The 13889-nt window shown below is 50.4% G+C and overlaps 1 protein-coding gene across 1 annotated transcript in view; it reads right to left on the reverse strand.

Annotated features, from left to right (window-relative positions):
• Positions 1-2380: 2380 nt before the first annotated feature.
• Positions 2381-13889, reverse strand: part of rhot2 (ras homolog family member T2) — a 29470-nt gene continuing 17961 nt past the window's right edge. Inside the window, exons 11-19 of the mRNA XM_078418027.1 lie at positions 13599-13719; positions 12821-12905; positions 12596-12741; positions 11119-11219; positions 9387-9517; positions 8353-8433; positions 6984-7106; positions 6038-6240; positions 2381-5128 (exon numbers count right to left, since the gene is read on the reverse strand). Of these exons, the coding sequence (XP_078274153.1) occupies positions 5011-5128; positions 6038-6240; positions 6984-7106; positions 8353-8433; positions 9387-9517; positions 11119-11219; positions 12596-12741; positions 12821-12905; positions 13599-13719 (1109 nt within the window). The 3' untranslated portion in view covers positions 2381-5010. The remainder of the gene's footprint in view (positions 5129-6037; positions 6241-6983; positions 7107-8352; positions 8434-9386; positions 9518-11118; positions 11220-12595; positions 12742-12820; positions 12906-13598; positions 13720-13889) is intronic.

The raw sequence follows: 13889 nt of genomic DNA on the forward strand, positions 1-13889 counted from the left end.
CTTCCCCCATCTCCTAACTTGACACCATTCAAATAATCTGCCTTCCTGTTCTTACCACCAAAGTGGATAACCTCACATTTATCTACATTAAACTGCATCTGCCCACTCTCACAACCTGTCCAAGTCACCCAGCATCCTCCTCGCAGTTCACACTGCCAACCAGCTTTGTGTTTTCCGCAAATTTGCTAATGTTACTTTTAATCCCTTCATCTAAGTCATTAATGTATATTGTATGTACATGTGTGTGTACATACATATTTGCATATATGCTTGTGCATAATCTGCATACATTATTGTATGTGTATATAATTCTGCGCATGCACAAATGTATATGCATTGTGTAACTACATGTTTGTCCATCTGAATATGTGTACATGTGTGTGAGTGCTGTGGGCATTATTCTGTTTGTGTATGTACATATGCACTTGTTGGTATATATGTATATGTGCAAATATGTATGCATGTGCATACATCTGATCATAATTGTGTACACTTGAATATGTGTACAAACATACCTGTGTGAATAGGTGTGCACAATCTGTGTGTGTACGTGCATGCTTAAGTATGAACACACACCTGCCCACGTGTTTGTGTGGATGTAGGGGATGCGTGCGTGCAGCCATATGTGTGCCTGATTCAATGCTGTATCTCAACTCCTGCTGTTGATGGGCCACACTGGCCTCCATTTCTCTTTGTCGTCTCCCCTGAAATATGTTTGGCAGGGACACTGTGGGCAGAAGGGCCTGTTCCTGTTCCGTGTAATAGTGGTTCATCTGTTTGACTCTTCACCTTCTACTATATCTGATTGTAGCAGCAACAGGCATGATTCCTGCTAACTGGTTTAATGTTTAACCAAAGGGAAAGAGCAAGTGTGATTGCCCCAGAGTCTTGAACAAAGATTGGCCTAATCTCACCACCACTCCCCTACTTCCTAATGCAGGAGACCAGCCAGCATTTAACATCAGTGCCTGATTAAACCAACACCTAGCCCAACTGCTGACGGAAGAAACACAAAAGGATTACAAAGCAATAAAACGCTGTAGGCACTGGGAACTATAGATGCTGCAATCTTGTAGAGAACTCAAAAAGTTGGAGTAACTAGCGGGCCAGGCAGCTCTCTGAAAAACATGAATGAAAGACTATACTACGTGTTGGGTTGTGAATATCAGCAGGAACCACAGTAATTACAGGATTCGCAGGGGAAGTGAATATTCAGAGTCGAGAGAAAATAGCTGTCAGTGCAGATGGGAATGCAAATGTATCCTTGCACACATACTGCAAAGGGAGGTGGGTGTTTGTGCATTAGACGAGTACTTTGCTGCTGGAAGCATCTTCCTCCTTGGTTCCTTCCTTCCTCAGCGCCCCGAGGAATCCACTACCTTGGCCACACACTCATTTCACTACTCTCATTGGGAAGAATGTATAGGAACCTGAAAACTAATTTGCAGGTTCAGGAGTATGAAGAAGGGTTCCAATTCGAATCATCGTTTATCCATATTCTCCAGTTATGTAACATAACGTCCCAACTTCTAGGCTCAATGCCCTAACTGAAGGTCAATGTAGCTGCCTTTATCACGGCATCTGTCCATTCCCTCCACAGATGCTGCCTGAGCCGCTGCCTTCTCCCAGCACTGTTTTACCTGTGGAACTTGTTTTTTACTGCTTCTTGATACACCTGGCAAGGCCGGCAGTTGAGACGATCGTGGAGTGCCCCGGAACTGTGGTATTTCAAGGATGGTTAATCACTTTGCGGATCTGGAGCCAGACCAGGGAGCAAGGAAATATGTCCTCTCCTGGCAAATATTTACAAACCTGGCTTTTAGCGACCAAGTCTCCAACTTAACATGTTAATTGTTCTGGTGTGAACCAGGCCCTTCGGCCCACCGAGTCCACGCCAACCAGTGAACCCCCCCCCCCCCAATATACACTAGGGACAATTTACAGTTTTTAACAAAGCCAATTAACTTACAAACCTGCACATCTTTGGGGTGTAGGGGGAAACCAGACCACCAGGAGAAAACCCACACGGTCATAGGAAAAACATGCAAACTGCAGAGACAACGCCTGCAGCCTGGATCGAACCAGGGTCTCTGGCGCTGTGCTGCTGTGTTGTGCTGTGTTTCACTCTCCACAGACACCACCTGACCTAATGAATATTTCCAACATGTGCAGTATTTAGCTTTTGGGTTTTACCTGGTCATTTCGTCGGGTCCAACTTTACTTGAATTTAAGATCCTAGCTGCTGTGATGAGATCAACTGCCCAATAACCCAGCAGCCTGCAGCCACATGACCAAAAGAGAAACTGATTGCACTTTACAGACATCACTGTATCCAAAAGAAAATTGAAAAATATATTTATATTTCTATTGAGGACAGGTGCATAAAGTCTATTGAAACACACAGAAATGTTCAAGGAAGTTGCCACTGACAGAACGGGCCTGAAGACGGGTCTCGACCCGAAACGTCACCCATTCCTTCTCTCCTGAGATGCTGCCTGACCTGCTGAGTTACTCCAGCATTTTGTGAATAAATGCCACTGACAGAAGGTGAGAGTGCCAGCTGCAATAATACAGCTCTTTCCCCCCCCTCAGCTGCCTACCTGCAGATGTACTCGGGGCTGCTGTCGATTCCCATGCGAATTCTCTGCCGCGTCACAGGGGCATCGATGGCCGAGCAAAGCCAACTTTCTCGCTTCACTCCCACCGAGTGTTCCAGCAGCGAATGGCAGCCACCAGATGGCCAAGTTGAAACTGAGGGGTTGCTGAGGGTCGAGGCTCGTTTGGTGGGCAGAGAGCGGGTCACAGGCCCAGCTGATGGGAAGCTGATGCCCTCAGCTCAATCCTCAGGTTGGCTTTTAGACGGGCATGTGAATATTGCACAGGGTGGTGGGTGCCTGGAAACGCTGCCAGGGGCGGTGGAGGTAGACACGATAGTAGTGTTTGAGAGGCTTTGAGATACACACATGGATATGGATCATGTGCTGGTGGAGATTGGTTTAACTTGGGTATCATGTTCAGCACAGACATTGTGGGCCGAAGGGCCTGTGCTGTACTGTTTTCTGTTTGGAAGAATATGTCCCACAGTATTTGAGCCGAAGGCCACTCTGCCCTCTAAGGGTTAGTAGCAGGAGCGATCAGAACGCTCGGACACTGGTGAGGCGTGGAAGCCTGGACCACTACTATTTTATATATTAATACCTATTTCATCCAAAATGTACATTCTAGGATAGTTAAACCCACTGTAGTTAGAAAAATAATTTCTTTAAAAGTACTGTAGGTCCTGAGGGGTATTTGGTGAGTAACTCTTGCCCTAGATGGTGGTGTCTCCGGTCAGTTGGTGATACATTTACTGAACCAAACCAATCCGTTGGGAACAGCAGCTCAGACTCGGGGGGGGGGGATGATAGAATCGATCACCCGTTCACACTAGTTCTATGTTAACCCACTTTCTCACCCACACTTGGGGCAATTTACAGAGGCCAATTAAACTACAAGCCTGCACATCTTTGGGATGTGGTGGGAAACCGGAGCACCCGGAGGAAACCCATAAGGTCACAGGGAGAACGTACAAACGGCACAGATTAACCTACAAACACAGGACTCGAGACAAGATGCTTGCAGGTTGCTGACGTTGGGTGGGTGGGTTCGTACAAACAGCAACCCAGATCATGATGTTCTGTCTCTGCTTAAGGGTTCTACCATGTAATCTGGTGTCCCACAGACTGAGCATGTGAGAGTCATTAGCAGAGGCAGAGGTTGGATGCGGGCCTCAGGCTCCAGCAGGTCACTCACTGGAACACTGGCCCACCTGCTCCCTGAGCCCATAGCGGCAACATGGAAAAAGGCAGGGAAAAGGGGCGGTACAGTGGTAGAGTTGCTGCCCAATAGCGCCAGAGACCTGGGTTCGATCCTGACTATGAATGCTGTCTGTACGGATTTGTACATTCACTATGTGACTGCGTGGGTTTTCTCCGGGTGCTCCATTTTTCTCCCACATTCCAAAGACGTACAGGTTTATAGGTTAATTGCCTTCGTAAAAACTGTAAATTGTCCCGAGTGTGTAGGATTGTGCTAGTGTAAGGGGTGATCACTGATGGGGCAGCCGAAGGGCCTGTTTTTACGCTCTATCTCTAAAGTTAAAGACATGAACTCCCTTGACTGGTACTAATGTGGAAAAATACCCTGCAAACTACTTAGAGATGCAAACTCTTGTATAAAAATAGTGTAAGAAGCATTTGGTTTCTACCATATTCCTTTGGAGCCCTGACACTGACAAAGACTGCACCACCAGTGCACAGACTGAGGGTTGTACAAAAGACAGGTCCCCCCACAGTCTGACCCGGAGCCTGCGGGCAGACACAGCCACTGAACCAGAGGCATGGGGAGAGGGCAGCACATGGGGGGGGGGGGCAGGTGTCAGAACCCAGAGACAGGACGATGCCAACGGCGGTGGGGGGGGGGTTAACCTTACTCACGAGGGTGGGGCGGGAAAGAGTTATGTCACTCCTGAGAATGGGGAGGGGACGAGTGAACTTCACTCCCTAGAGTGGTGGGCGAGAGTTAGCTTGACTTCTCTCTGTGGTGGAGGAGGATTAACTGCACTTAAGCCACGGTTACAGGGAGAAGGCAGGAGAATGGGGTTGAGATGGAAAGATAGATCAGCTAATACTAAATGGTGGACTAGATTTGATGGGCCGAATGGCCTAATTCTGCTCCTAGAACTTATGAACTTCGTAGTAGCTGGTGGGGAGAGTTAACCTCAGTGCTGAGGGTGAGGAGAGAGTGAGACCCAGTCCTGTGTGTGGTGGGGGAGTGAGCCACACTCCTGTGTGGTCAGGGGAGTGAGAGAGTGAACTGCCTGGTCCGCCCTGGCTGCTGGACATGGTCGAGGGCCGCGGTGAGGAACGGTCTCTCCTGCGGCTTTGCCCCATCAGGCGGCTCGGCGCCTCACTTGGTTCATCCTCGGTGTCCCCGCTCCGCTCGGCCCCTCCCTGCTGCCACTCGGCCCCTCTACTTGTGCCTGGCCAGTGCTCTGTAGAGGGCGAACGCGAGGAGGGCGGTCACGGCGGCTCCCAGCGTGACCCGCAGACAGAGGGAGGAGGTGCTGAGCTCGGCATCGTTCAGGTGGCTGCAGAGGCGAGAGGAAGACAATCATTACCAAGGGACATTCAGCCCGTCTCGTCCATGCTAGCTGGTCCATCCATTCCCACACAAATGATCTTTCCTCTGGTACCAATCCAATGATCAGAGCCCTCCTCCCAAGCTGGAAATGTCAAAGACCACAGGGCATGACTTTAAGGTGAAGGAGAGGCAAAGTTTAAAGATGTGCAAAGCAATTTCTTATTTACAAGAGGGTGCCTGGAATGCACTGCCAGGGGTGGTTGTGGTGGTTGATGATAGTGGTGTTTAAGAGGCTGTTGGATAAGCACATGAATATGCAGGGAATGGATCACGTGCAGGCAGAGAAGATTAGTTTCCCAGCTGCCTGACGGCGTTGGAGTGAAGGCCAGACTCTGCCAGCCCGCACGGTGCGGAGGCGAGGGAAAGCACGCTAGGTTCACAGGGCGCGGGTTAGAGGAGAGGTGCCAAGACCCACAGGGAAAGCCGCCGAGCCAGGCCACGCTCGGAGGTCCTGGTGGACCGCGGGGCTGGAAGTGGGGCCCACCGAGCCACCACCGCCCGTCCCCCGAAGACCATAGAACAGGAAGATAGAACTACTGTGAACGAGTGATCGATGGACAGCATGGACCTTCAATATCTTTCAATAAATTCAATCAAAAACCCACAGGTGGGGGGGGGGGGGGGTGAACTGGGCATTTTAAATTGCTGCTGAGGTGCAGGGAGTGGTGGAATGTGGGGGAAGTCAAGTCAAGTCAATTTTATTTGTATAGCACATTTAAAAACAACCCACGTTGTGAGAATAACATGGGATGTGTTGAAGGACAGTATAGACACAGTGGGCTGAAGGGCCTGTTTACACGCAGTATATTTTGATCAGTGCACACTGCAGTGAGCTGGGAATGTGGGAGATACTCACGGGAAGGAGGCGACCATGGCCAGGCGGGAGTAGATCGGCGAGCTGGCTGCGGTGTCACTACAGCAGCTGAAGTGGAAGGGAGGTGGCAGGCGGTGTTTGTAGCAGAACTGCAGCGGTGTGATTCCATGTTCCTGCTTCTGCTCCGGCAGGTCTGCCTTCGACGCCACAAAGACACAGGGGATGCGGCTCTCCATGTAGTGTTCCTGCACAAAGGCACAACCCCCGAGATTAGCAGACAGCCCAAGCATAGAGTGCTGCACAGACACAGCAGGTCGGGCAGCATCTGTGGAGGGGAGGGACAGGGGACGTTTCTGGCCGGGATCCTTCTTCAGACTGATCCAGCATCTACAGTTTCTTCATAAGTTATAGGAGCAGAATTAATCCATTCATCCCATCGAGTCTACTCCACCGTTCAATCATGGCTGATCTATCTTTCCCTCTCAATCCCAATCTCCTGCCTTCTCTCCATAACCCCTGACACCCTTACTAATCAAGAACTTGTCAATCTCTGCATTAAAAATATCTGTTGACTTGGCCTCCACCACCATCTGTGGCAATGAATTCCAGATTCACCACCCTCTGACTAAAGGGCGGCACGGTGGCACAGCGGTAGAGTTGCTGCCTTACAGCGAATGCAGCGCCGGAGACTCAGGTTCGATCCTGACTACGGGCGCCGTCTGTACGGAGTTTGTACGTTTACCATATGAATTGGTTGTCAGCTATTAGAATCTTAGGAGTTAATGATAAAGGCCGGAGGTGAAAAGGAGACAAGGGGGTGTCAGGAGTGAAATGTTTTGTATTATCTGATCTGATTGGATAGGATGCAAAGCAAAGCTTTTCACTGTACCTCAGTACGCATGACAATAATAAATCTGAACCTAACCTGGCCTTTTTGGCAAAGCCTGACCCGTTACTTGTAGTTGTCAGACCGCCACTCCCAGCTCACCTTGTAAATGCTGGCGCAGTAGTTGAAGGACTTGGCATCCGTGATATCGTACATCAGACAGGCAACGTCGCAGGTGGCATTGGAGGCTTTGAGAAACTCACTGTCCACATCCACCTCATGCAGCTAAGGCAGAGAGCAACCAGTGAGCATGTAGATAGTGAGGGCGCACCCACACAGCGAGACACAGAGACAGAGATAGACAAAGGAGACACGCACAGGGTCAGTGAATGAGTGAATTCACACGGGGGGAGATGCCACAGGCAGACAGACGGATAAGCACATGCAGGTTGGAACTCTAGGGACCAACATTCTGAGGTCCAGCATGTTTTCAATTTGTAAAAAAAAGGAACTGCAGGTGCTGGTTTATAGCAAAAATGGACACAAAGTGCTGGAGTATCCCAGCACTGGATAGGTCACAAGGGTAGGCACAAAAAGCTGGAGTGACTCAGCGGGTCAGACAGCATCTCTGGAGAAAAGGAATAGGTGACATTTTGGGTCGAGTCCCTTCTTCAGACCACGTGTGTTGGACTAAAGAGTTCTAACCTGAATGAACATCAATTTACAGTGCGTGGTGTACGCGGCAGAAGGAAGTGCTGGAGGACCACAATGCGTAACTCCATATCGGGTAATGGATGAGTAATGTCAAAGCTGCAGGGATCTGTGCTGGGACCTCTCTTGTTTGTGAAATAACTTGTATGTAAATGTAGATGGTGTGGCGGCTCCCAAGGGTCGGGCCAAACCACTACCGACCCCTCGGCACGGGAATGGACCAGTCCGGGGGGGGCGGTCCTTTGCTACTTATACAAGGACGAGGTTTTGGGCGCGAAGTCTTTCCAGCAGACTTGACCGGTCTGATAACTGAGTAATAATAAAACCAAACGTCCCGAAATACCCGGCTTCTCGCCTTTATTTCGGGCCGATTCCGACACGCCACAATGGTTTGGTTAGTAAGTTTGCGGATGACACCAAAATTGGTGGAGATAATGGCATCACTATGGCACAGTGGTAGAGTTACTGCTTTACAGCATCAGGGACCTAGGTTCAATCCGTACGGAGTTTATACGTTTTCCCTATGACTGCATGGGTTTTCTCCAGGTGCTCCGGTTACCTCCCACATTCTAAAGACGTGCAGGTTTGTAGGTTAATTGGCTTCTGTAAATTGCAAATGCGTGTAGGATTGTGCTAGCGCACGGGGTGATTGCTGCTCAGCGCGGACTGCCGATGGGCCTGCTTCTGTGTTAAAGTCTAAAGCAAATTTGTTTAACTTGGCATTGTGTTTGGCGTAGACATTGTGGGCCAAAGGGCATGTTCCTGTGCTGTACTGTTCCATGTTATTCTAAAGTTTGGGGGCGGAGTGGTCTGTACTCACAATTAAATACTTGTCCTGGCTGTTGACTTGCACTGTGTTGATTGTAAAGTCGCAGAGATCTGCACCCATCTCGCTCTGCATCTGAAACAAAGCCCGAGGAGCTGTGAAGCAACAGCATCATTGCAGAGTAAACCCGACCTCATGAAAGTGCAGTCGGAACGGTCAGTTTGAGCACAGGGCAGCACCGTCACATTATTGCACACCTGGTTACCCAGATGCATCTCCTCCTGAACCACAACAGTCCATGTGGATGGCAGGGCACAGATGCAGTGCTAATGAAGTGACACCAGCCCAACGGCAGACAGTGGCGCAGCTGCTGCATTACAGCGCCACAAACCCGATTTTGATCCTGACAATGGGTGCTGTCTGTGTGGAGTTTGTACGTTCTCCGTGTGGGTTTGCTCCAGTTTTCTCCTACATCCAAAAGATGTGTGGGTTTGTAAGTTAACTGGCATCTGTAAATTGCCCCTAATGTGTAGGGAGTGTATGATTGATAGTCGGCATGGACTTGGTGGATCGAAGGACCTGTTTCCATCCTGTATCTTTTAACTATGCTATATCTCATAAGCCCCCCAGTCCTGCCGTATTGCACCCCAGGCCCATTATACCCCATATCCATTACAGCCCTGGTCCATTACCCACCCTGCCCTACACACCCGGCTCATTACACACCCGGCTCATTACACATTCGGCCCATTACACATTTGGCCCATTACAAGCCAGGCCTTTACACACCCTGCCCTGCACATCCGGCTATTACACACCGGCCATTATACACCCAGCCCTGCCCTGCACACCCTGCCCGTTACACACCCGGCCCATTGCACACCCGGCCCATCACACACCGGCCATTATACACCCGGCCCGTTCTACACCCAGCCCTGCACACACAGCCCGTTGCACACCCGGCCCGTTGCACACCCGGCCATTATACACCCAGCTCTGCCCTGCACACCCGGCCATTATACACCCAGCCCTGCACAACCAGCCCGTTGCACACCCGGCTCGTTACACACCCGGCCCGTTACACCTACTTGCAAGTTTCTTCCCAGGAAGGCCTGCAGGAAGGCCGTTTTCCCAGTGCCCTTGGGTCCAATCACTTTGCACAGGAACACGTTTCTCTGCGTCTGACCTTTCTCCAAGTCCAATTTCTTTGTTCGAGTCACTGAAACAAAAGGATTTTCAATAGAGAGTGATTGGCGTTTCCCATGCTTGACAGCAGAGAGCCCGCCATGTGAGAGTCACTGTTACACGGAGGAGAGGGGCCAGGGCTGGTGGGGACAATGTTGTGGGGGCAGGTGGAGGCATGGGAGGGAGATTACTTTTCACTCCCGCCTGAAGTTGGCAACAATCAGCTCCCACGCTGTCACTGAGTGCATCAGAGCGATGTCCCGATGCAACAGGCCATTCAGCCCATCAAGTCTTCCCTGCTAATACTTTATACATTACCTGCAATCTCCTCACTTGAAGATACACACAAAATGCTGGAGTAATTCAGCGGGTCAGGCAGCATCTCAGGAGAGAAGGAATGGTGACATTTCGGGTCGAGACCCTTCTTCAGACTGAAAATCAGTCTGAAGAAGGGTCTCGACACGAAAAGTCACCCATTCCTCTCCAGAGATGCTGCCTGACCAGTTGAGTTACTCCAGCATTTTGTGTCTACCTTCGATTTAAACCAGCATCTGCTGTTCTTTCCTACACATCTCCTCACTTGAAACTTGTACAAAGCAGATTTCTCAAAGGACCCCGAGCCACTCTACAGTGGGAGGGAGTGGTTAGTCACATGGCCCTTTATTTGGTGATTTTCGTGACACCAGCTCTGGAAACTGTCTCTGGGCTAGTGCAGGGTTTACAGGAAGAACTTCACTTTTTCCATTAAAGATGATAAACAGCACTATCAGACTGAGTCTGATGAAGGCCCCAACCCAGAACACTGTCTGTCTACCACTCCCCAAATGATGCCTGCAGGAGACTCGGAACAGTGCAGCACAGGAATAGGTCCTTCAGCCATTTACCGTAAGTGGCATTTACAAGGCATTTAGTTAAGCACATGGATATGCAGGGAATGGAGGGATATGGATCATGTGCAGGCAGAGGAAATTATGTATTTGTGCCAAACGTAATGGCGATAATAATCTCCGCTGCCTGCACATGATCCATATCCCTCCATTCTCTGCATATCCATGTGCCTAGCTAAAGCCCTCCTAAATACCACTTAAACACCGTTATCATGGCTGCCTCCACCACCATCCCTGCAGCACATTCCAGGCACCCACCACCTGTGTCAAAAAATCCCTGCCCCGTACATCTCCGTTAAACCTAGCCCCTCTCACCTTCAAGTTATTGACATTTCCCTATTAGTATTTGACATTTCCACTCTGGGGCAAAGGTTCTGACTGTCTACACTTTCTAAGCCACTCATAATTTTATATACTTCTATCGGGTCTGCCCTCAAACTCCACCGTTACAGAGAAAAAATCCAAAATTATCCTTGTAGCTAATGCTTTGTAGCTTGCAGCTGACCCGCTGAGTTCCTCCAGCACTCTGGGTTTTGCTGAAGCTTCCAGCATCTGCTGTCTGTCTCCACACACAGACTGCCCTTTGTTCTCTCCACTCGCACACCCTCCCCTCATCTGCCCTGGGTTCTGAGTATAATCAGACAGGGCTCCGTCCCTCGACTCTGCATCAGGGCTCCTTGGAGCCTCCTGCAATAGACTCGCTGTTAAGGCGACAAACCTCGTCTCCCATCCCAGTGCAGCTCCCTACCTGTGATGGCTTCAGTTTGTGATTCTTGCTCCATAATGGTGGTGTAGCCCAGGTATCCCAGGTATTCAATGCAGCGGTGAACATCTAGGTAGGCCGTGAACCTGCAGAAGGACAGTGCAGAGCAAAGCAGCACTTGTTCATAATTGCAGCTGGGATTGATAGAACATAAATAATGCAGAGACAGACCCTTCGAACCACTATATCTGTCATGAACAAGATAAACTAATCACCTCTGCCTGCACATGATCTATATTCCTCTATATGCATGCAACTATATGAAAGCCTTTTAAATATCATTATTGCATCATCCCCTGTACCTGTACATTTTACAATAAACAAATTTCTCATCTCTTCTTGCACACAATTTGCAAGAAATGCAACTAACTTCTCCCGCACTGATTGGCACTGTGGGGAAAGACACACGTTTCTACTGTGCAAGTCAGGGCCCCAAAATCATTTCACACAGTGAATTAAGTGTTTTCAAAGTGGGAGTGTGGAAACGTGGCAGTCATTTTTACACTGAGTTCTCACAATCAGTGTTTCGATCATCTGCTTGGTTAGGGTCACTCGTAGCCTGCGAGGAAACTGTGACCTGCATGATGTACAAATTGTAATGTCCACAACCCTGACGTAGGCCTGCCAAAGGACTGGGGAGGGGCAGGGGAAATCAGCTTGCATCTGTGGCATTCGTGATGTATCGCTGGGACCCAGCATAAAATGGCTTAATTACAATCCAGCGGAATATTCCCTGACCAAACAGAGATTGGACAGGGGATATATTAAAGCTATAATCAACAGGATCTTCCCGACCACCGGTGAGAGTCGGGGCCTCGGTTTAATCTGTCCTTTCCTTGGCGTAGACTGGACGTGTTGGTCTGGCTTCTACATTTAAGTCTTTGGGAATGGTGCTGAACCCATAGGCGAGAGTGGAACACCCGAAGCCAGGCCAGGCCTGAGGAAGGCCGGCTCAGCAACCCTCTGTAGTCTGTCATGGACCACAATAGTTCAGGCATGGAACATAGAGCAGTACAACTCAGGAATGGGCCCACAATATGTATGTTGAACATGAAGTTTGGCTGAACTGATCTCATCCGCCTGTAAGTGATCCACATCCCCCCCTTCCCTGCAAATTCATGAGATTATCTAAAAGCTTCTTAAATGCCACTCTCGTATCTGCCTCCACCACCACATCTGGCAGCACGTTCCAGGCCCCCACCACCCAAGACCTGCCCCGCACATCTCTCATTATATTCTCCCGCTCTCACCTTACAGCTGTGCCCTCTAGTGTTGGACATGTCCACCCTGGGAGAAGGTTCTGACTGTCTACCCTATCTACGCCCACCACTCCCTCTTCTCACAACTTGGCTTGGCTCGGCTTTGCACAAGTTGGTAGTCCTCAGTGGTTAATCTCACGGGTTTCACCCAGCTCTCAGACCAGTCAGTGGCCAAATGCAGGCAGTTGCAGAGGAAGACTTACGTCCAGTGGCAGAGGTAGCCATGGAGAGTGACCCAGCCCCTCTCGTCAGTGCACACCGTGTTAAAGGCCTCCGGACCCCAGGGGAAGTACGGGAACACGCTGAACAAGTTCTTCAGCTCAATTGGAGAGAGGACGCCGTCGTTATCCTGGCCACAGAGAAAACATGGATGAGACAGGAACCATCCACGGTGTTGCAACCCCTCCCCTCCCCGGCAAGCTACTTACTGCATCGTACTTCTCGAAGGTACGTTGGAGAAACAGGTAGGTGCGCTGGTTCAGCTCGGTTGTGCAGTCGTAAAGAACTCGTAGCCTGCAAGGAAACAGTGAGCTGGTGACGTACAAGTCACCGTTATGTCCACAACCCTGGCGTAGGCCTGTCAGGAGGCCATCAGATCACCAGGGAGGGGCAGAGGAAAGCAGTTTGCATTTGATGCACTCAGCGGGTGTACAATGGTGCAGCGGTAGAGATGCTGCCTCACAGCGCCAGAGACGCGGGCTCGATCCTTACTACGGAGTACTGTCTGCACGGTGTTTGTATGTTCTCCCAGTGACCACGTGGGTTTTCTCTGGGTTCTCCGGTTTCCTCCCACATGCTAAAGACGTGCAGGAATGTAAGATCATTGGCTTCTGTAAATTGTCCCAAGTATGTACAATTGCGCTAGTGTACGGGGTGATCGCTGGTTGGTGCCGACTTGGTGGAGGGCTGAGAGGCCTGTTTCCACGATGTATCCCCATCCCCTGAAACCCTCCACCACCCCCTCAAACCCTCCCTCCTCAACGACCCCATCACCTGAAACCACCACCCCCTCAAACCCCCTCCCATCCCCTCAAACCCTCTCCCATCTCCTGAAACCCTCTCCCATCCCCTCAAACCCTCTCCCATCTCCTGAAACCCTCTCCCATCCCCTCAAACCCTCTCCCATCCCCTCAAACCCTCTCCCATCCCCTGAAACACCCCCCCATCCCCCTCTCCCTCAGCTGCCATTATTCCGTTGGTACTCACGGTGGATGGAGATAGTCATCGGTCAGCTCCAGATTATCGTCACATCCAAACTTGCGAAGGACGGTCCAGGTGGTCTCGTGCCGACCTCTCTGGACGAACAACATGTTCAAGAACAGGAAACCTGGCAGAGGGAATTCAGAGCAGAGTTTAGCCTCAGAGTTTAGGCTGCATCCACCACGGCAACCGCTCCCAGTAACCCAGACCTTGCCTGGTAATACCGTGCCCGGCAACAGGCCCCGCCCGGTAATCCGGACGCCGCCCGGTAACCGACCCCGCCCGGCAACAGAGACC

Source organism: Rhinoraja longicauda, chromosome 21 (genome assembly GCF_053455715.1).
Source record: "Rhinoraja longicauda isolate Sanriku21f chromosome 21, sRhiLon1.1, whole genome shotgun sequence".
NCBI lineage: Eukaryota > Metazoa > Chordata > Chondrichthyes > Rajiformes > Arhynchobatidae > Rhinoraja > Rhinoraja longicauda.